A 24,546-nucleotide genomic window follows, 5' to 3' on the forward strand; every position below is an offset into this window, starting at 1 on the left:
ACTTGCGAGGACAATAAAAGACTGAGGAAAATAAATACTTGGCCTATTTTACGTTGCCCTGGCAATGTTTTCTATTGGGATATCATACTTTCAATCCAATTAATTATATCCTATTTACTAAATAAAACGGGCATTTTTTATGCAACAATGATTACAGCCGTCAAATCTGTTTATTGGCTCTACAAAGCACAATTTAAAGTATTGAATTTCTTCTTTCGATTCCGCAGAGTATGCTGATCAAACCGCATTATTGCATAATAACGGATTTCAATAATCTACTATTCCCTTGTCAAGCGTCTTAATTAAATAAGACAAACTACCATGGTAATCAAGTATTCACGATCAATATCCGTTTTATAAACACTTTATTATGCATTTGAGAGACGTTTGAGCGTCTGGTTCAACGATTCATATGCCATATTAAGAAACTTGTAGTGTCGTAAACGTACTAGTTAACAGATTGACGACCTAACCCAGCCCAGATCCCAGTTACGATCAAATGCATTTAAATCGACGGACGATATTTTAATAACAATTTCGTAACACGATCGATTGCCGTGCAATAACTCAAAATCTTGTAATTATTTTCTAATCGCCCGAAACAATCTTAAACGGAACGTTTAATCACAAGTGATGAATAGTCTAATCATTTTCTCGAACCTTTGCCAAAGGTTTCATTAAGCGAAAGGTAGACTATATTTATTAACACATGTTTGTCCGGTAATTTTTTGCATCGCCATTCACAAAATGACGGCACTTTTTTTTACACTATCTGTAGAGATAATAATGGTCTATACGTAAACAACGTAGCTTGTTAAAAATCATATATTTCTCAGCGATTAAAACTATTTTCATTCAGTAGTTAAACGCTGTTTGGTAAAAATTAGAATTTAATTTATTCAGTATTAAAAAGTATCAATTATTTTCTAAAATATACAAATAACAAATTTTTTCTCATTACGAAATAAAAAAGAATTTAGCATTTTAATTTCCCATGCCAACTTACACATTCTTATGACCTATATCAACAGTTCCACTTTCAACAATTTTTGAAACCTAAACTTTGATAACATAAAGATTATTTTTAAACGCGATGTAATAATTTCCGCAGTGCCTCAGAGTCGCTACTCGAGTGCAAAGGGTTTGATATTGAAACATTGAAGTAAGGCTTTTCGTACAATAAATACAAACTTGCTATTTGACGTAGGAATTTGTTAGTAAGAAGCAAAGGCTATCAGCTGCGAAATAAATCGCAATGCAAGAAGCGAACGGTGTCGAAAGCGTGTCGAACCCGCTATCAACAAGCGCGATTCGTATCAGAGAGAAAGAATAATAAAGACCGCCGTTTGCGCAGTCGCGGTAAGTCCCGACGCCCTTTTAATAACTTAATACGTCCGGAACGTGTTCGCCGGGTGAAAGAAGTCTTGCCAGCGCGGCGGTGGCGTCCTTCGATCCGCTCGCGAATTAGTCACGCGTCTCCGATGCTCGATCGTCGGCAGTTAATGACCTGCAGCGTTAACAAACGACAACGCTCTAATTGATTTCCTGCATTCTCCGGTAACGACGCGACGCTGCGACGAATCGCCTTCAATCGAGTCGCAATTATTCTCGCTAGACATCCAGAAAAACGAACGCAGGAAGCGGACACTCGCGAGCGTTCGAGAACAAATCTTCTTCTTCTTTTTTTTTTTTATTTCTTCGAGAATACTAATCGAAAATTTGAATACACCGCCGTTGCAGGTTTTAATGGGATCGATTGCCGGTTTTGACAATTCATCTTTCATTTCTGCTTACGCGAATCGTAAGCGATGAGAGCGGTGTTGATATTACTTACTGATCGCGGACTGCCTTTAATCAATTCGTATCGGGACAGGTGAATAACGGAGCTGCATCCGAATTGATGGCTTTAATAATTAATTTAGATTTAGAGGGATGAACAGTACACTCGTGATGATTATATTGCTGTTAAAGAAATGTTCGATTTCGTGAAAAACAAATACTGTTTATAATTATAATATTTTTCATACAGTTTTTGCATTTATTTTCTATTATATATTATGAGACTGCGGATTTTATGTGTTTACTAAGAAAATGAGTAGATCAAATACAAAATAGGGAAACATTTAAATGATTTTAGTTCAAACATTGCATTATCGCGAACTTGTTAAAGTTATTAAAAAAAAAAACAAATAAATGCTTGTATAACTCCTGTTATTCAGGATATATTAGAAACAATATTTAGAATAAATAATACAAATAATATTTCTATTTTATCGTACTTTTTCATCGTATCCATAAACTAGTTTGATCGAATTGCTTTATTTCAATTAAATAAAAATGATATGAAATTAAAAATTATATTCAATTAAATATAAATTATTTTAACGTGTTACCTAGACTGTGGCGCATATATCACAAAAATGAACAAATCGAATACAAAACAGATCTTGCAATTATAACAACATAAAGTATGCAATCTAGATATTCAAAAGCCATAAGTTGAATATCGGATATACCCGATAAGTAAATTACAAATTGACTACGATTTAACACTGTTGATGATTTATGATTACAGTATTTATACATTTACAGTATCTGTATATCTTTCAAATGCAAGAAACTGTATAAATTAATATAATTTTGTTATTTTTTTGTTCTTTGTACAACGTGCAACCTTTTAGTCGACGAAAGAAGTGTTTTTTTTTTTATTTCGCAGTTACGCGAAATGACATACAAAGCGGACAATTTGCAAAAATGGAGCAGTTTGTTTCCGGTAAATTGAATTGAACAAGAAGATCGTCGGTCGCGATACAACAAATTGATTTCGACAAGAAATGTCGACGAAGCGGTGCCGAAATCGGTAACAGATTTCATCGCGATACCACGGCAGGAAATTTTAAGCGGCGCGGCGGCGTATCGCCACACAAAAAGCGTGCTCCCATGTTGTTTATCTGCAAGGGCGCGCCAGTTGAAAATCATAATGGCTCACGGTAACTAAAATACTGTTATTACTGAAATTACAGCGCGGTCAGCGATCGATCGATTTTTACGAATTTTCACCCTGATCGTTCCGCGATGGCGGCTCGCTTCCGTTCCTGATAGCAAGAAATATTCAAGTGTGGAGGACATGTAAATAATCTTATCTAATCATCGGGATCCACGGTCACGGATAAACCGGCACGACCACTAAATACCACCGCGAACAAATTATTCGGCTTACATAATTAATGTAAATATACACGGAACTCATCGTTTTTGCGGCGACGCGATCCGTCAAAACGGGTTAGTCTGCCGCAAGCTTATTGCAAATGTACAACTATAATGTTCTCGCAACACCTTTTTTTTTTTCGTTGCTTCGGATTTATTTATGGTTACCATCAAAATTATCTAAGTTAACACAGCGAATAAATTCTTCTAATAAAATCTTGTTCGGATAATATTATATATCGAGTAAGTTCTGGTGATAAAACTTTATTCTTACAATACATCGAATAAATTCTTTTAATCAAATCTTATTCTAATTCATTCTAAAAATTTCATTTTTAAAATTTTGTAATAAAATTTTATTCAGATGATACATCGAGTAAATTCTTGTAACAAAATCTTATTAAAATAATATGCCGAATAAATTCTTCTACTAAGATCTTATCCAGATAGTACATCGAGTGTACTTTGCGAATAAAATTTGTTAAATAAAATATATCGAACTGTGGCACCGAGTCCGGTGCGTCGAACGTGTCGGGCAGGCTTCGCGATAAGTCCAGGAACATTACCCTGATTGATAAGAGCGCGCAAGGAAAGTTCAAGAGAATGTTATTATATTTGGTGCTGGCAGCGCAACATAAATTACATGCCGTTCCGATTTTTCTCGTCGTGCCGACTCTAATGGCGCGCTAGAAACGGTGTCGCATCTGGGAAATTGCGCGCAGTAGGTGTTTCCCTTCCAATAAGAATTAGGCGACCGGCCGCGTTCCCCTAACGCGGCGTGTCGCGCCGATAAATTCAATTTCGTCTCGATTCTATCAGGATCCCGTAAAAACTAGCCGGCGAATGATTAATTCGCGTTGCCGGGATATGAGAAAAGCTGTTACATTAATATGTTATTCATAATGTTACACCGTGCCGCTGCGCGTGTCTCCGCGATCTCCCTTTTTTGCGGGAAATATAATTTTATGCGACGGGAAACGCGCTGCTTTTTCTTCCTTCGATTTTACGGTAATTATCGTCTAATAGGCTCGAAGAGTTTTATCATTTCGGGAAAAGCGAACGATAGAGCGTCGATTATGCTGCCCGACCGCGTGGCGTCCACTTTCAAAAACATTTAAAATCTTTGTCAGTGCAGGAAACGTTGCACTTCGGCTCGTATCGGAAATGTTACAGGAATTTGCTACTATTCGAACCGGTGCAGCTATCGCGAAAGCTATTTTAGAGTGTACCGATAAAGGGGTTGGTACTCTCAATCATTGATCCCGCGTGGGCACGTAGTCGAAGTTCTATTTTAAATTTTAATTGGAGATCCCCCGATAATTGCCTAGATTGCTACATGTAACATTAAATTACTTACAAAGTACTTTACGGTTGGACAGTTATTATGACCGACAACATACCTCGGCGCTCTTCCTTCGAAAAACAGGCTGCAACATGTATTTACACTTTGCTACCTGTGTATGTATTATATAAAATAAACGTACATTTCGCGTTACCTATTTATCGTGCGATTGATTCGATTCTTTTAGCATGCACGTCGTTATGCGATCGTTTGTTAATATGTCGATACCAACGCGTTCTATCATCGAAGAATTTAATTTGAGTTCTGTAGCAGGTGATAATTAAACGGCGGATTTTATGCATTTATAATGAAAATGGATCGGTGAAATTTCATATATTGAATGTATGTGTGATCGCTATTTATAATGTATCACGAAAATGTCTAACGGTTCGGAAATGGAAAGTACCTGGGGTCATTTGAAGTAACTTACTCCTTTGCAAACATTTTCGACGCGGTTTTATTTACGAGTCATTAACGAAAAACGCTGATCAATCGGAAAAAGAAATCAGTTGGCGCGAGGCGGGTTATATGACTTTCGATCGTGCAGTGTAAAATGTATAACCGACTGTTCTGCTAATAACAAACATTATCTTCGATATATGTATATTTAAGGAGGATTTCTGGGAGAGTGTTTGCGTTATCTGCTGTACAATTTATGTTGCCATGTTCCTTGATACGGAGATAGTTAACCAGAGATCATGCGTGCTATTTGTCCGTATAAAACGAGAATTTATCGATCCATCTGGCATCGCGGAACGCTAACTGTCAAATAGTGAATTAATAACGTGTTACGCAGGCATTAAATTCGTTTTAATTTAAGAGCCAATAACACGGCCATATAGAATATCACGGAATACTTAACTGGATCGACCATTCGGTCGTTCGATAAGTGAAATGGACGTACAAAGTATTTTACGAGCACTTTTCAAACATGAGGAAGAACGAGTCGCAGCGATCGTTTCGTCGGGTCAAACGACCGAATAGAAATCTGCGGATCAATCGACGTCAATTGAACAAATACGAGACCCTTTGTGTTTCGATCTGAATGGAAAAACTGGTTATAAAATACGAAATTGGATCGTTTCAGCCGAGATCCAGCATCTTATAGCATCCTTAGAGAGCTAATGGCCATAAACAAATTCAAGTCTTGATTTTTCTGGAATGAATTCGCATTTAAAACATTGGAAATGTATAATATAACGAGACGTTCAGATTTTTAAACTATATTGAAATTAATATCAACGTAATTGAAGGTTATTACTGTGAGAATATTGTTTTGTAATGCGTTTCGATTTTAAGTGTCAATATTCTGTGGAAAATAGTTAAACAGCTATTTTTTTATATCAACGCTTAGATATATTTCTTGAGGAAGTCCTTGTAGAGACGATTTGTTTTTCTGTAACACATGAGAAAATGTAAATTAACCCCTTGCACTATAAACAACGAGTTAAACTCGTGGCGAACATTTCATATATAATCTAATAAATATGACTGCCAATTGTTTCTATTAAATCGAAATAAGATTGAATCTTTTGTCACTAAAATTTGGAAATGGAAGTAAACGAAAACAGTCAGGAAACAAAAATCGTCTTCTTCATCAAGTAAATTACTCCTTTCGGCGTAATTATAACTAAACGATTATAAGAAAAATGAGTAGATCAAATACAGGAACGCAAAATATTTCAAGATATTGTTGCAGTATTTTCAACTGTATAAAATTAATGAGAAACGAAATAAATATTAACTGTAAATATTATTAATACAATTATTCAAGGACAATTATTACTAACGCTTACTATTAACAGAATAAATTTAATTCAATGACTTATTCGAACAAAGATTGTAAGGGAGAATATAGATAAAGAATTATTATGCGAACAAATTAGTCGAATAAAAATTGTAAAATTATTCGAGCAATAACGCATAACTATAATACAATGATAATTTTAATCACTCACTCGAATAAAGAATTATTTAGTTAAATAAATACAAAATAATATCTAACAAATAATCGAATAAAATATTCGAATAAGAAGAACTCATTCTGATAATTATCCTAGACGAATATTAATTTCGAAACTCTGTATATAATTTTCGAACTCTGTTCGAGAGATCGGCGAAGCCCAACAGGATTATCCAAAAGATATGAAAAATGCGTTTGAATGACATTATTGCGTACCCTTGAGGTGATACGCGACCGACGTTGTCCCCGTTTCGTTGACAAGCCCGTCCCCGAGGTGACAAACAATTAAGCAGCATATTAATTTATATCCATTCGCCGGGCTATCGCGATTCCACTTAATTGTCCTTAGAACATGTTTATCCATCGGCCAGACAAGCAAAAAACGAGGACGACGGTCGGACATCGGTCGCGTTTTCGAGCGTTGGTACGAAAACGAGTTTGCGGGACGCGCGCGTATCGGATCGGGAACGGAGCGAGCGTTTCCATGAATAAACAGGCGAACAACGCGAATGGCGGTATCGCGATGCGTCGACGGATTTGCCAAGGGCGTCCGGCAAAAATTCCTGATTGCAGATTAGTAATTTATAACTGGAGCGAAATCTGTCGCGCGTACGTAACGAGAGGTGTAATCCGGACAGTCACAGGTCGGCTTCGCCGTCGCCTGTGTCACCGCGTTTCGACGCTTCCAGTCCTCGCCAGGACTGGAAATTACTGTTCCCTAGTTAATTAGGAATTTCAATCGAGTCGACAATTTTTCGATGCCACAGTACTTTCGACTTTATCTGTTACGCTCGTCGAACATGAATACAGTTTCGAATCAGGAAGAGACAGTCTGTCATTTTCGTGGATCATGGAGAAACAGCAGCCTATCGCTGCTCGACTTTTGGATTTTCTCAACAAAATCCGTCGAACTATACATTATAAATTTAAGGTTATGTCAAGATTATATTAACACTATGCCGTCCGCACGTATAACCTAGATTTTTTCGTGTCGCGCCGGTGGAACCAACGTATGGCACCAACGTGGAGCCACAGGACGTCATAGTGTTAATAGAAATAATCTTGATATATAGCATTGGCATAACCTTCACAAAACTCTTTACAAAATACACTAGATAGTAAAAAAAAAAAACAGAAACCCCCAAGGAAAAGTTTAACCCAAGTCTTCACATTGTTTCACTTCTATTAGGATGTCTCATAAAGTTCCGTGTCGCGCTATGTATAATCTCGAAAGTATGGTCGATGAAAATCCACGATATAGTATGCGCGAGATAGTGGATGCCACTAACATTCCCAGAACGACGGTATATATAATCATTTAATCAATATAGGAGATGTGAATCGATATGAAGTTTAGGTTCCATACTAATTCACAGAGACCGACCTTATAAACCGCGTTTCTACGTGCGATTTGATTCTTCAGCGACATGAAACAAATCCTTTTTTAACCTGTTAACCGAGCGGGACGTAAAAATACGTTAAACATAAACAATATTAAAAGGGAATTTCCCGGTTAACAGGTTAAAGAACCTAGCCACTGGAGGTGAGACTTGGATTTTATATGAAAATGTGCATCGAAAACGCACTTGGTCTAAAGAACTAACCTTGAACTATTGTGAAGCCGGGACTTCCTGTGAAGAAAGTTCTTTCGTGCCTTCGGGGTGGGACTGGAAAGGTGTAGCGTGCTACGAGCTCCTTCCACAAGGTAAAACGATTAATTATGCAAAATATTGTAATCAACTTGATGAATTGAAAGCCACTATAGTCGGAAAACGAACACAATTTGCGAATCGACGAGGTGTCGTTTATCATTGCGACAACGTAAGACCTCTATGTTGTGTTGGCCGTAATATATTAATTTCTAGTGTAATCAGCGCGATCTAGTTATTTTGGGCAGCACTGACCCATGCCGTTGTATAATTATTATGCGCATGCGTTGACGAGTTGTTGCGAGTCTTTTGTTCCCTGAATGCAGCAGTCGTACACGCAACACGTGGTTTTATCTTGTCCGTAATATTAATCTTTCTATTGTGTGTTATATAATAAGCAGTCGCGTTAAGTTCGGATATTCGTTCTTCTTAATTACTTCTTAATTTCGCGTATTCCACAATAAAATCGTGACAATGTATAACCTAATAAATCAACCTTAAACAACAAATGTCGTCTATTGATTTCGCATCAAAAAAAGGAAGAAACTTATGGGACACCTTAATATATATCAACGAACTAGCAAATATAAACGTAACAAAGCGATTAAATAAAACGCTAGAAATCATGCGCGATACGAACAATCATAAAGCGCGCAGAAAATGATAAGGTATTGTATAAAGTATCGAGTATCTTTGCATCACGTTTTATATCAGATCGTGACAGCCGTGTAATTCACAGCATGCGACGTCATCTCGGAGCGATCGATACAGATGTACAGCGACGGAAAACGCGTCACAGAAAACGAAGAAACTGGAGGTTAGTTGGATTGGACGGTTCCGCGTGAGTTGTCGATTTGCGGTAATAAATTGTGTTCCCGCGACAGTTTCTCAACCTCCTGGAGAGTACGGGTCTTACGTAGTAAGTAACCAGTTACGTTAATCCTTATGTAGGCAACTGAAGTTTTCATGGTTTAGCAGTCGAGTACCTGGGCTCCCAACTTATTTTATTTTTAAACTTTATTTTTATTTGGCAAGCTTTTTTGATCTTATAATCTTTGTCGAAATTCATAATTTTGATCTTAATTTTTTCAAATATAAAGTCTTCCTTGAATTTTAGAAAAAAGAGGAAAGAGTTTCAAAAAGTTTATTTTTAACAGAATGTTTTTTGGAAAATTAATAAAATAGTATGCGGTTGCCGACATAAGGGTTAATTTACCCACTTTTGGTACAGTATCGTGTCAGTCTTGTAAAAGAAATTCTACACAGAGTCTAATAAATACCGAATAATAATATTCCATTTTCTTGTTACTAATGTACAGCAGTTAAGTATACAATAGATATATCATATAAGACATATCAATTCTGTCGTCCTTCTAATAAATTACGAACTAGAAAGAAATCCTAGTCGCTGGAACCGTGAAAGGAATCGTACCACAAGGGGTTAAACAAAAGAACAATTGTCCTCTCTCTTCGATTACCCGACATTTCACATTACACGATCTAAGCTGCAAATACGAGGAGACTGAAAATAGGGTAGCAAGAAAGAAATATCGACCGAAAGCATCAGCGATCGGCGTTAGCTTGTTTACACGGTCAGTGGATTTTCAAGGCGCAGGTGTCAGGGCCGAGAGCCTCATGCTGTGCTACGCCGTCGTTCGTCTAATCGTACCGACAGCATCGCGTCCGCCTTCGGGGCCAACCTTTAGATAAGGATAAGCGAAGATGCTTAGGAGCGTACATGGGGCGGAAGAGAATTCATGTTCCATCGGTTCGTTAGCGACGCGGAAGAGCAACACAGTCCGGAGACATTAACGTTTTACATTCTTGCGAGCGTACAACGCGTATCAACGTTTTGCCTTTTTTTTTTCTTTTTTTGAAACTGGATTGCGGATGCTGCGCGTTTCACGACGTATCGATACTCGAAAACATATTGACATTGATCGAATTATTTCCCTTTGATTGATACACCGTTTGACGGCGAAGCAAATTTTTCGCGAGCATTAACACTTTACCGACCGGTAGCCTGTAAATCGGCGTTTTACCGTGGCAACCAATAATATATTATCTATGTATCTTGTCTCTGCAAGCTCGTACATTATTATACAAGCTTTTAAATATTCGATACATTTCGAGACGAATAGAATAAAAATACAGTAATAATTGTTTAAGGCTGATGTTATGGAAGTATAATAATATTAGTAGATTTAATTACCTTATAATGATGTAAATGTTTACGATTGAATAACCAATCGGAAAGTGTTGAACTTCTGATGTTTGTTCGTCTCCTGGGATCACTAGTTCAATGATGATCCATGAATATTTCAGTTGCTTGTTCGTTAAAATGTTTTATAAAAAGGGGTCAGTCAGTGAGGGGTCCGTCAATTTCATAACAAATTGTATTATCTCGATAATGTAATACAGTAAATTCTCTACAATTATTCCTCAGTTCGTAGGCAAAAATTAACAATTCCGGAAGTGGAGATACGGTTATTCGTGTTTTTATAATTGAAATAATAATTCGTGTTTATAGTGAAAATATTTTATTATCTTCAAAGACCAATTTATTAGAAAAATAAAACTTTAATTACCATTGTCTTTAAACATCATTATTCAGACATATCTCAGTATTGAATTAACTGAACCTAGTGCATATCACATGTGTGAAACGATTCAACGTATAATTCACTACAGATTGAGTTCGGTTCGCTGAGTAACTGTTCGATTATCCAAACAACCATGTCACTCCACTTAGCTGCAACAGGTACCACTGTTTATTATTGTGGCCAAAGGTCCCCATACACACCGTTACGTCCGCCCACCGTAGCGTTTATTAATAGGAGAGCTCAATCTCAATCCTTTAGGCCTAATACGTATGTACAGTATGACACTCAATGAATGTAATTGCGAGATACCAATAAAGACAGAGAACGATTATTAACGGCTTGTCCCGGTCGATGTTATCGGTAATTGCCGGCCTTTACCGTCGTTCGTTGGAACATTTGATTATTGGTCCCTTAGCGTGTTTCGATTCCCATAATCGATACCCTCGCCTCGGGACCAATGGGCGCCGGCCCGGTTTCCTGAAAAAAAAGATCGGTGAAAAATGGTTCGGATGTGTATACTTTGTATTTCCATGCGACGAAAAATACGACCGGCGTGCACGCTGCAATCGAGTCGGAACGGGTCGAAGCCGGACAGCATCCGGCCGTCGAGGATGAATGGTTCCATGGTCATTAGCATGCGGAAAATTTCTAACAGAAAAACCAGAACCGACCCGTTCTCGTTGGTCAGCTTAAATGCGCGCTGTCTCCGATCGATTCGCGAATTACCGGGAAACTGGAGCGGGCCTTGCCATAGCCGACTCTCGAAACGTCCGCAGTTCCGCGTTCGAGACGATTAGACGGGCTCGTTCGAGCGTTTTTCACCAGCCATAAATTCGATGTACTAGGATAGATGCGTGATTTATCACCCGGAGCGGTTCGCCTGATTTAAGGGCCAGGTCTAATAAAACCTAAGCGGAGCCCTTGCTCCAACCTTCCTGGATACACGCGCCTTTTTAAAAAATCTCTGCTGCTTGCACACCTCTCTAGGTGGCAGCGAGCTTCGATGGCCCCGGGTGAGAGTGTCGCGTCTCCTTTAACGCGTCAAAAATCTTTGTCGCATATCAATGAGTTTTCAAGTTTTTAGTCGCTCGATCGGAGCCTTCCTGATTTCTGCAAGAAACCGAGTAGCAAAAAAGACACGTTAATTCTAGAATAATTGCCACGTGGTGTAAGCGACTTCTTTACAAGAAAGTGATACCAGAATTCAGAGTAACGATGGTACTCCATTATTCGTTATGATATGGCTCGACGGCTGTAAAAAGGAAATATCTACTCTTAATTATGTTATCATAATTACTACTCTTTCAGTGTACTTTTTGTAATAAAGTTCCATTCTTAATAAGACTATATTCCGTTTCGAACTTTCTTGCTAGTATATACTTGCAGTATGTACTTATAAAATTGTTCTTACTGCTATGTACTGTACTTTGATCATTCTAACTGTGCCAGCTTTCTGCTGCTATACATTTTTAAAATTGCAACTTAGTCAGCCTTTTAATACTATACATTTTTTAAATTGCAACTTAGTCAGCTTTTTGCTGCTACATACTTTTAAAATTGCAACGTAGCCAGCGTTTTACTACTATGTACTTTAAAAATTGCAACATAGCCAGCGTTTTACTACTATGTACTTTAAAAATTGCAACATAGCCAGCGATTTACTACTATATACTTTGAAAATTGCAACTTAGCTATCTACTGCTTTGCATTTTAAAAAATTAATGTGTGTCTACTCTCTGCTGCTTTGTACTTCGAAAATTATAACTAAACCAACTTTTTGTGGTTATGGATTTTGAAAATTGCAATTAAATCTACATGTTTCGAAAACTGCAACTGACCCATCATTCTACTGTCATGTATTTCAAAAATTGAAACGCAGCCAGCTTTCTGCTGCTATACACATAATAATTGAAACTGAGCCAGCATTTTGCTATTATAAACTTCGAAAATTGCAATTGAACCAGCTTCCTGTTGCTATGTACTTTGATCATTGTAACTGTGCCGGCTCTTTGCTGCTACGCATTTTTTAAATTGCAATTTAGTCGCATTTTTATACCATATATTTTTTAAATTGCAACTCGGTCGCCTTTTACTATTATGCGTTTTATTACTACGTACCTTAAAGATTACAACTTAGCTATCTGCTACATTATACTCTGAAAAATTAAAAGGTGTCAACTCTTTGCTGCTTTGTACTTCGAAAATTGCAACTGAGCCAGCTTTCTGCTCTCATGCACTTCAATAATTGAAACGCAGCCAACTTTCTGCTGTTCTATACATAATAATCGAAACTAAGCCAGCCTTTTGCTACTATATACTTTGAAAATTGCGACTTAGTCAGTTTTTTACTACATTCCGAATATTGTGAGTGAGCTAGCATTCTATTGCTACGTACTTTGTTACATATTTTTAAAACTGTAACGCATCGAACTTTTTACTCCTATGTACTTGAAAAATTTCAACTTGACCATCTTTTCGCTACTATTTATTTCAAAAATTGCAACACAGCTAGCTTTCTATTGCTACATACTTTGAAAATTGCAGCTGAATCAGCTTTTTGCTACTACATATTTTTATAACTGCAACACAGCCAACTTCCTGTTGCTATGTACTTTAAAAATTGCAGCTGGATCACCTGTCTGCTGCTACATGTTTCGTAAATTGTAACCCAGTTGCCTTTCTGCTGCCGTATACTAGTAAAATTGCGCGTCGACTAACAATTTTGTAAAAATTCATTACCATAAACAAGATAGAATAAGTATCCGACAACGATGGCGGAAGTGCGTGTATCTGACCAGGTGTTTTTTTAATTTTTCAGCGATATTTCAAAGAACGTCCGTGTCCAGAGGTCAATTGAGGATCCAAGGTGTGGCGACGTGCCTGTACCTGTGCATGGATTCCTGTGGTCTTCTTTACGGCTCGGTAAGTCAAGCTGTCCACCGGAAAAAGTTGCTCTTCCTTTCGATAAAATCGCCTCATAGCATGTCCCGGGCAGACAGACGGCGAGAGCATACCAGTCGAGGAAGAAAATGAAGCGGCCGAGTGCCACGCGACGCCGACCGCTTCTCTCCGCCTCTTCTTATTCCGTAATACGCTATCGCGGCATCTAAATTACAGAAACCTACGTGTGGGGAAAAACGAATCGGCCACACGAGCCGGGTTCGTTAGGCCGGCATTCGAATTCTGTATACCCGGCTGTTTTCGTGTTGCTCGACATCTACGAAATAGTTTACGCGTCACCGTCGACCTATCTGATGGTATTTTGTTGCATTTCTATTACCTATTGCGATGTTTGTCGCGCCGGCGAACCAGTCCACAACCGACCAATACATATTTCCGATCGGATTCTGCAGTTGTGTCGTCGTCGCGGTACGAATGTCCTACTATGCGTAGTAGTACACTCGTCGGTGTTTCAGCGGCCGTTCTCCGCGTGATACCGAATTAACTTCTTGCCAGGGACCGCTTACCGGAGCTTCTGTTGCCGCTCGAACGGCCATACATGTATATTAGTATTAATGTCACCATTAAACTATTAGTATTAGGAAGATTTTCTCTAAATTTGCTTCTTAATTTTGCAACATTTGAAATTTAATGCGCGGCCCGTTAGATTGAAATTTCAGATGTCTATTACGCTGAGCGTGTACTACATTTTTCATAGATCCTCGTTCCAGAAGCAATGCGCACTTTTATAACGATTACTTATTAGCTGCGCTGAGCGTAGATATTTTATTAATCCTGCTGCGAGCAGTCGTTTCCATCGAGTTCTGAAATTATTCTAACGCGTCTACAATTAACATTTTACAAAAAAATCCTCACGGGGTTTTGATCGTTCTTCTTTACAATGCTAAAATCTTAAACGAGATTTATGAATTCCTTTATTTTGAAATATTTGGAATTTAATTAGCAAGTACAGAGTTCGAAGTGTTTCGAGGATCATAGATTAACGTGCCATAAACAATGCACATTTTTATACGGTTTCTTTGTAATTGACGGCAATTTATGGTGCTCGGTGAATGTAATTGAATTAGGAAGACTCGCTCGCGGTTCGAAAACGCATTCGCATACTGCACGTAACTGAAACACTGTAACCAGTTCCAAGAGCAGGTTAAATGAACACGCGGGATCTTGTAAAAATAACCTGATTACGTAGGTGAACATATATACGCAGCGCTGGAATACGAGCTGCTAACACAATTCTTCCCTAGGCGCGTCCTACATCGTCTGTTCATCCAAACTGGTCAACCGAAACGATGATATCAATCATGCTTTCAAATCGAGTTTACGCCTTAATTAAAATCTAGAAAGTGAAAGTGTCTTGTTAGCCGGATGATGTGTTTACTCGGGGCGCTGTTATTTATTCGCTCTGAAATATACAGGTGACAATCTGAAATGGTTTATCCACCGGTAAACGTAATCGCTGGACTGCGGATTTTATGCATTTATTTTTACGCGATTTAAAGCAGCAGCGAGATCAAAAGATCTTGAGGATATATCAGTACATTATTTTCAATTTACACGAATTTTAACTGGGTGATACAACATTCTGATTGATTTTTACACGTTTCGAAGGATGCGGGGAATTTTTATTTCGCGTACAAATCTGCGATCTAGTAATTTTGATACGACGAGACTGCCATGAATGGGACATGTTTTGAATGGAATATTACCGCTATCTGAATATATATTCATAATCTTTTTTATAATAAAACTATAATAGCTATCAGTTGATACGTAACTATGTTGGGCAATTAATTTTTCTATGCTTCAAAATAATATTTGTCTTTTTTTAACGTTGTATGATGTGTTGATGCTTTCGATTCAGATTTTATTTGTTTCGTTCGATTTTTTCGAGAAAATAATATTCCTTTATCGTAATAGCTAAACAATTCGAAGTTTTAATGTTGTTGGCAAGTTTATGTTTGGAGCACACAGAATATTATAGCTATTTAGTAAATGGCTACATGAAATATTTTTTATTAGGTTATTAATTCTTAATATACTTTTATTCAGGAAGTTTCGTTAATTTCACTCGGTATTATCGAGATAATTATTTCTTATCGTAATATAAATTCAACTAGAATAAAATACTTAAGTTACGGACAAAATAGTGTAAAACGCGAAAAGATGGGCCAGAAAAATAGACGGAAGAAATGAATATAGCACGAAATACAATCAATACAATTAAAATAGTAATACATAAAAATGGACGATTAGTAGATGAAAAAATGAAGAGAGGTAATATTAAATAAAATAAAATAAAATTAGAATACGAGAAGATAAAACGCATCGCTCGTCATTAAAAATAGGATTAAGACGAAAAACCAAAACGCCATGTCACTGTCGGATAAATTAAACAAATAAAATAGAATAAAATAAAATGAGATAAAATTGAAGGGGTTAAATCGTTATTAATAACACAGTGAAGAAAATTGGCATACGTTGATAAAAGTGTCCCTTTCATAGCAATGCTCCTAACTCATCGTCTCTTTGACAACTGAACAAATTTCATTGTCTATATCAATCTCAACACTTTAACCAATAATTTGTTATTTATTATTAACGCGTTCAGCGCCGACAATCAGTTACTAAAATCTCCAGATAGTTAAAGCAATTTGATTAATTAAAGCGAACCTAGAAAGTTAATATTTATCATAGCGAATGACAGTAGAACTGTTTCGCATCCGAAACATTCTAGTCAAATTCAGTTTATTCAAATATATAGCAATAACAAAGAATTTTCAAAATTGGTTAAAAATTATTATAATTAAGCTAAAAGTGTTAGATCTTACTACTGCAAGCTCCCTTATTGTCACATAATTTTTTAAATATTAGATACCTTTCGCAACGAGTCAAATAAAGAAAATAGATGAAGCAAATATTGTTTAATGTTAATATCACGAATAATGTTATAACATAAATGTCCACGGTCGGTAAAGTGTTAAAACGTGCACTCGTTTACAATTTGTCTCCGAACGATTTCTTTCTCGAGCCAGCTAAAAATCCGTGTTTAGACAGCCACCGTTACATCGATTTCCGTTTACGCCTTGTACATCGAATAACAACATAATCACGGCAGCATCGAGCACGGTACGGCCTCTGAAAACGGAAAATAGACGAGTTGTCACACAAGAGTTAAAAACTTGACAGCGCGAGAGTTAAAAAAAAAACCCGGCTCCGCATACAGATCCTAATATGACATTCTATCTGACAACTATGAACGCGAGCAATACATGCATCGTGAACCGACGGTGGTTGGTGAACCGGCGAACGTCGGGAGTCGGTGAAACGTCCCCCTTCCCATTCCCCCCCCTAAGTCCTGTAAAGCTTATCGGCCGTTGTATCCACGGTTACACGAAATCCGTGGTTCGCGTACGCGATCAATTTCATCGGTGTTTTCGAGACTTAATTAAAACCGATGACGTTTGATCGAAATACAGGAGCAGCTGTGCAAGCCTGAGAAACAGGTTTTAGCCCCTAACTACTATCGTTCCCCGTTTCGTTTCTTTTCTTTTTTTCTTTTTTTTTTTTCGGCCGCGCCGCTGTAACTAGTACTGTACAAAAGGAATGCGTTTTCCCCCCCACGGGGTTGATACACTCTTGACTGTGTACCATTTCGCAGGAGGATGCGTTTAACGGACGATTAATCTTGTTAGTCGCGCGATTTTTCCGGAGTTTTCCGCCAGCGGCCACGGCCTCGTGTAACGAGGAAATTGGAATTTCGTTTCGATTCCATTCGTTTTCGAGGGAAGTCGCCTCGCGAGACACCTTCTCGTTCTTTCGGGATGTCGATATGGTGAACGAATCGTGTTTGCAATATTTATAGCACTGTTCGGTGGAGTGACGGTTCTAGATAACGCAATGAACTATGAAATATTTATTTAATGTGATTATAAAATAATATTAGTACAAATAGTGGGGTATCTATTGCACAATAGTTTTCGTACCGTGTTCCATATTAAATATCTCTAATTTTGTTCGGCATTTGGAAGCGCCGTTCCAAATTGGGGACAGTGAGACACGAATGTCAGCTGGTCTATAAATCGGAACAACGAAAGAATTAAAGTACAGAAATATGATCACAGTATGTTATTGCTTAAAAACTTCTGTGTTCTAATCAACATTTTTCTATAGAACTGATTGTTACGTAAAATTATTTTTGTGACTGGAACTATGAAAAATAATGTTCCAAAATATGGGTAGAATTTTTTTACATTTAGTTTCACATACGCTATCTATTTGTTCTAATATTGTTTGCGTTATTGTTCCAAATAGAGTTCACAATTGAGCGGTGTTTCATAATAGGTACATTCAACTCGCTTGGATTCTTTCGCGATCAACACTTTCTTGTTCATGAAAATATGCGTAGGAGAAAAGATTATTATATTTCTCAGTATTTATGTTTATATTAAAAATCTGCTATAGCTAAAATTTATAATAAAAATTCATTATCAATTTTGCTCGTACTTGACGATAATTGCAATCTGGATACTGTAATCAAAATCTAATAAAATTTAAGCTTCCAAAAGTTTAAAATTTTAAGGAATTTATTCGTGTATTTTAATAGGCATAGATATCATGAATAACAATATTTGAATTGGAATTTTAAACGTAATAACATTTTTAAGAAAAATTTTAGGAATACAAATAAGTAATTTATATTTTATTTATAAAATGATTAACTTAAGTAATGATAGAAGTGCAAATACAAGTACAAATACAAATATTTAAATAGCTTATGAATTAAAATATAATATCGAAAATATGAATATAATTTATAATTTTCAAGTATTTCTAAACATATTACATATGTAAATATTCGCCATAACAGAAAATTTCATATATCATTAATTGGTATACTTACGAATAAGATTATTGATTTTGAAATACGAATTTTAAGAAGTATTGTCACATTCATCGAAATAATACGTTACACTATGACTAAAAATATCCTCGCATCGAACAGTACTTTCAGCAATTATCGATTCTTTATTTAACAAGGTTAAAAAAGCCATTACAAAAATGCGGCAGATAACGCGTTAGCTTCCCTGAATCCCATAGAAATATTTGCCGTGCAAGCGACGATAGAAAATGCATAAAAACAGTCGCCGATAAATTACCGTGAACACTCGCCGATATATTATCCACGAACTGTTAAAGCGAAACCGAGGTATATGTCCACAACTCACCGCTTCGTCCATCCGAGTATCTTGTACCAGAAAAGCTTAGATCTCGGATAACTCATCGTTCCAGCAGGATCCATTGAGCGGAACGCCGATGCCGCGTGAAAAATTTCGCGTCCGCGGCCAAGGACTCTTTAATCAGTGGTGGTGACAGACTAAGTGGACCGTCACGCGACGGCACCGTAAAATCTTCGATCCCGTGGGCCGAGACGAACAATAAATTCATCTGAACCTCGAGGAATTCCCCGAGTAATCTGCCGCGTACCGCGTGCAACCGATCCGATCAAACCGGCAGATATTGGAGAGAGCGCGCGCGCGCGCCATGAGATCAAAATGCACGTTGATCTCGATGATATCGCGTGTAGAGAGGCACGGGAGGCGAACACGATCGAAAATAGGTCTGATGTATACTGTTTCGTATGAGGGGGCCCCCGGTGACCACGAAAGCGAGCGAACCTCGCCGATTCCTGGACACCGGCGCGTTCTCCGATTAGACGGCTCGATAGAACAGGCGAAAGATTAAAATAAAGACGTGGTAAACGTCCAGCTCGGAACTAGTCTCGTTAAGGAGGGACGTGCATTTCATTAAAGCCGTCCGGTACACTTGAACCCGTATCGGGGATAAGGAACATTGGATAAAGTCGTTTTGTACATCTCGTCAGTCCGCCTTGGAATGGTCTCGATGGATCTTTTCCCTAAGAAAAATTGTCATCGTATCTATCTGCCTGCCGTTCATCGCCGGTCATGGCACCGCAGATTTGTTCTTCGAGCCATTTCTCTCTCCCTATGGTGCCTTCTCGCTGATACGCCGACCACTGCCACGAAGAAACAGAGGTGGCCACTATTCGAATACTGTATTCGAGTATTTCGGATACTATTTAATTCAAATACTTCGCATATAATTTAATTCGAATATTTCGCATACAATTTAATTCGAATATTTCGCATACAATTTAATTCGAATATTTCGCATATAATTTAATTCGAATATTTCGCATACAATTTAATTCGAATATTTAGCATACAAATTAATTCGAATATTTAGAATACAATTTAATTCAAATATCTAGAATACATTTTGTTTGAATATTTCGCATACAATTTAAATAATTCAAATATTTAGAATACATTTTGTTCGAATATATCGAGTACAATATTCGTTCAAATATTTCTCTGTTTAAATATTTCGAGTAAAATTTTATTCACAGAATTGATTCGAACTGATTTGGCAAATCAAATTTGACTTGCCGATTTTATTGGAAATATTTCTTGACTAAGACAATATTCGAAACGTTTCTTGAATATATTATTCGACGAATCTATTCGAAATATTTCTTGAATAAAATTTATTCGAAATATTTTATTCGAGGTTCATCTACTTACAATGAATGCATTTTTCATAAAAAAAGAAAAACGTACGATCTTTAAAGACAAATCTCATATTTAGCACCTTCGCGTTAATTATTTCCTGACGAGAGGCATTCGCTAGATTAAATAACATTGGTAATTCTCACCTGCATCTTCGGCTCGACATTTAATTGTTTATTAATTATACATCGACCGTATTATTTTGGCATTTTTGTATGGGGCGCGTCCGACTTGGTACGTGCGATGAAGACATCATTATTATCATTACGTACGCATGTACTATTAAAAGAACGTTATTATACTTCTTTTAATGAACGTCTATAATACTATGCTATTAACCCTCATCCGTCTCTCGTTTTTCCCGCTTAACCCTTTCTGCCGAACTCATTTTCAGCCGATAACTTCGAGGAATGCGGCAATTTATAGAGAACAATGGACTGGTAATTCTTTGGGAATGATACAGTATAGTCATTTAATACAGACTGTTATTGGAGAATTCATTTCAGAAATATTTATTAGACAAGATATAAAACGAGTTAATTAAATAACTTATATAATATCTTAATTTGATAGCTTAGTTGTCTATATATGTAATTATAACATATATAATGAATATAATTAATTATCTTAGTTATCTGGTTACTATGAAATTCCTTCCTGCATATTTATGTATATATATATTCCTTCTAATTATTTCTTAACTCTTCCAGTTCATTAAAAATTTGATGACTATGATCTTATCATGATTTATAATATAAATATAATGTAAATATAAGTAATATCGTCTGAAGCGCACATGCACGATACGACTATAACACGAAGCTCTTGAAAACAACATAAACGGTAAATGTTCCTAACCCTTCTACACGTTAACTTGCTTTTAAAATAAGCACATTCGCATCTCGTGCACTAAAGCATTAAATCGAACGTGATTAATACACGTCATATCGAGCTAATTACTCACCATAACGCATCGCCATTCATGCTAATAGCAAATGAATTTAATTGCTTCATCTATCATGAAATCTAAAACTGGATTTCATCGAAGTCGCGCATTTCAATGTAACGCGTACGACTTTGAATGTAATCGACACCGGCATCACCGTAAACAAATAGTTAACGAACAAGTTAATTCCCGGACGCCGCCGTTTGTACGTTTCGTAGCGGTGAAATGATAACGCGGAAAATTCGCGGATGTACGATTTGCATTCCCCCGAGGTTGCGCATCGAGATCGAACGAACCGCCGAAGTTCCATCGGGAACTACGCGATGTAGCAGCTGTAATCCGATCGGCGATCTGCATAACACGAGCAGGTAGATAAATATTTCATTGCTGTTGCAACCTGGTCGGTAACAGATTAATGTGCTCCGGGGTTTCTTGTCAAGCGAACCGATGCCAAGGTAGAGCCAGCAATCGCTGCGCCCCGCTGCAGCAATGACTGCCATTAGGACTAGCGCGGAATCTATGCGACAATAACGATCGTGAACGGTCGTGAACGATCGTGAACGATCGAAACCACCAGGACCGGAACTGTTGAAACCAAATCGTAAAGTATGTAGATAATTAAATTTCGCTTGACATGATTCCTAATGATCGGTCTAAGTGAGGGAAATAGTTTTTGTTTACTAGTAACCGTTACTTAAAGATCATCAAAATTGTACATAATTGTTATAGAGATAATAATTATTGATGACGAGAATGTTTATTCATTATATTTGACAAAAACAGTTTTTGGTTTATGAGTATTAATAATATAGTATATAACCGTTATATTATACAGTACAGAGTATATAACTATTACAGATAACCATAATTACATATTCGATACGTGTAATCATTGCCAACGATCAGAATTTAATTTTTCTTTATTTTATTTGTTACATATAATATTATAATTGTAAATTGTTATAAATAATATTATAATTGCTGTTAGTTACAGATAGCAATGACTTTCTTATTTCTTGTTAATACCGAGCGATTCGTTATTAAAATATCCAAAGAGCTGCAACGATGCATTTTAACAAGAAGAGTTCACAGCAATGATTAGCAAAGGGTGCGCACCTGTTGATGAATTAAAAAATGGTATTAAAGAAATAATAACATATTACTATACTACTAAATATTCTTCGTAATTAATTAATCTCTAATTGCAATTGTGATCATGCTTTAAATACAAAGATGGAAGTTTTCACGATAACAACGTACTAATCGTAACAATTATATTATTTAAGTTATCACATATTTTACCAAATGAATTGAAATCAATATTTAAAAAAAAAAGACATAAATGTTAGATAAAAAGACGCTGTTACATAAAAATATCAGATGAACCTGTCATTACTATAATTACTATTAATCAATTACTTATTATACAATTATTATATTCAATTGCTACTAATCTCCCTAAAAATGTAAAACACGTTGCATCCTATAATCAATTTTGTTGAACAATCGTATTGAAATCCATATTCGATATTCTAATCGATAAACATGTCATAATGTCGATATTCGCATTCCTAGAGAAGCGAAAGTGTTTGCCAAAAATAGTCAAATTGAGATTGATTTTACAGTCGCGTACGGTATCGATTCGAAGCAGAACAAGTAAACGGAAGCAAGCAAGAAAGGATAACGTAGAAACACAGCGGCAACGAAGAAGAGCAGACGCGATCAATATGCATAAGTGTGAATTTGCCTAGTGGTAGCAAAGCAAAACCTCGTCAGCTGAACCAAACAGCATTCCTTCGTACCTCATGCTAATGATGGGTAACTTTCTCGGAGGTGTTACGATTTGTAGATTCAGCGATGTCGGAACCTGCGGATCAACATTTTCATCATTTCAAGTACCACTCCCGTTTTCTCGAGCACGGCGATATCCTTGAAATCTTTTATAGTCGCACGGCATCGTTTCTCTGCACTTTGTAGACAGATAATTGAGGTAAACGAAATTATAACAGCTGTACCCGCGATTTTGTTTTGCTAAGTGTTTCGACGTCCGGACGCGTCCATTACGAAGGCGACGACTACAAAAAAATTGTACTGAATTGAATTATCTTAATCAATTAAATTCAAACGTAGAAGTTAAGTACGGATGATATTAACCCATTGCACTCGAACCCATTTCCATTGCGAACCTAAAGCAATTTCCTTGGCTCATAGTATTTTCATTGCATGTGACAAAGTGCTTTTTATGCATATGAAATTGACTTTTGTGATTTATGCCAATAGTTTTACTTTTAAGAATTGTTTGACTCCAGACTTTGTTATTATAAACATTGTTTTGGAACGTGATACAATAATTTTAGCGGTGCCTCGGAGTCACCACTCGAGTGCAAAGGGTTAACCCTTCGAGCGCTGATTTTTGAAAGATTGCCCATTTTTTAAAGACGAAGCGCTTGCTGAGCTGCCTGAAATTTTATTGCGAAATATGCTGATTGTTGTTGAAATAATTTGAACAGTGACTGCAGAAACAACGGAACCATTTATTTTATTAAATAATAATAACATGAATAATATAGAAATTGATCGTATGCGAACCCCCATATATACATTCATAGCCGATGGTTAATGACTTCGCCGAACGCATATATGGGTTCATAGCGCTCAATGGGTTAATTACTTCCTCAACGTTCTTATGCATTATTGATTCTAATCAAATTCGGAAGACAGTAGAGTAGTTTCAAATTAATCCTTTGCGGTCGAGTGGCGGCGCCACTAGAAATTATCATGCCACATTTCAAAATAACTTTTATCAAATTTACTTGTATTTAAAAAATTGTCGAGAACTGTTACCTGTTACGTAAATCATAAAATTCAATTTTATAATGTATAAAATGCTCGAGTTTATAATAAAATGGAAACACTGTAAGTCCGAAGAAATATTTCCGATTTCTAGTTAAAATGGATCCGACTGCAAAGGGTTAATCATCGAACCTGCAAATAATTCCGCGGCAGTCAAAGTATTAAACAGTATCATTGAAAAAGTAAATAACATTTCGATACGCTGTATGCTGTTCGCTAATTTTTTTAAGATTTTAGATGAATTTTCTTCATCAACTAAAAGAGAAGAAAGAGAAAAATTGAATTTTCAGTAAACGTGGTTTGAATAAATTTTATGAATTAACTAATAGATTGGCTGAATTAATCATCTTTCTTAATCACCAATATATATATATATATATATATTAATGTCTGCACATGTTTCGGACATAAGTTTCTCCGACAAGAAATATCTGA

General features: G+C 36.7%; 1 protein-coding gene across 1 annotated transcript in view; it reads left to right on the top strand.

The window, feature by feature from the left end:
• Positions 1–24,546, top strand: part of LOC144476760 (uncharacterized) — a 211,341-nt gene that overhangs the window by 134,449 nt on the left and 52,346 nt on the right. The window contains exon 2 of the mRNA XM_078193950.1: positions 13,583–13,686. Within this exon, the coding sequence (XP_078050076.1) occupies positions 13,583–13,686 (104 nt within the window). The remainder of the gene's footprint in view (positions 1–13,582; positions 13,687–24,546) is intronic.

Source organism: Augochlora pura, chromosome 11, assembly GCF_028453695.1.
Source record: "Augochlora pura isolate Apur16 chromosome 11, APUR_v2.2.1, whole genome shotgun sequence".
Taxonomy (NCBI): domain Eukaryota; kingdom Metazoa; phylum Arthropoda; class Insecta; order Hymenoptera; family Halictidae; genus Augochlora; species Augochlora pura.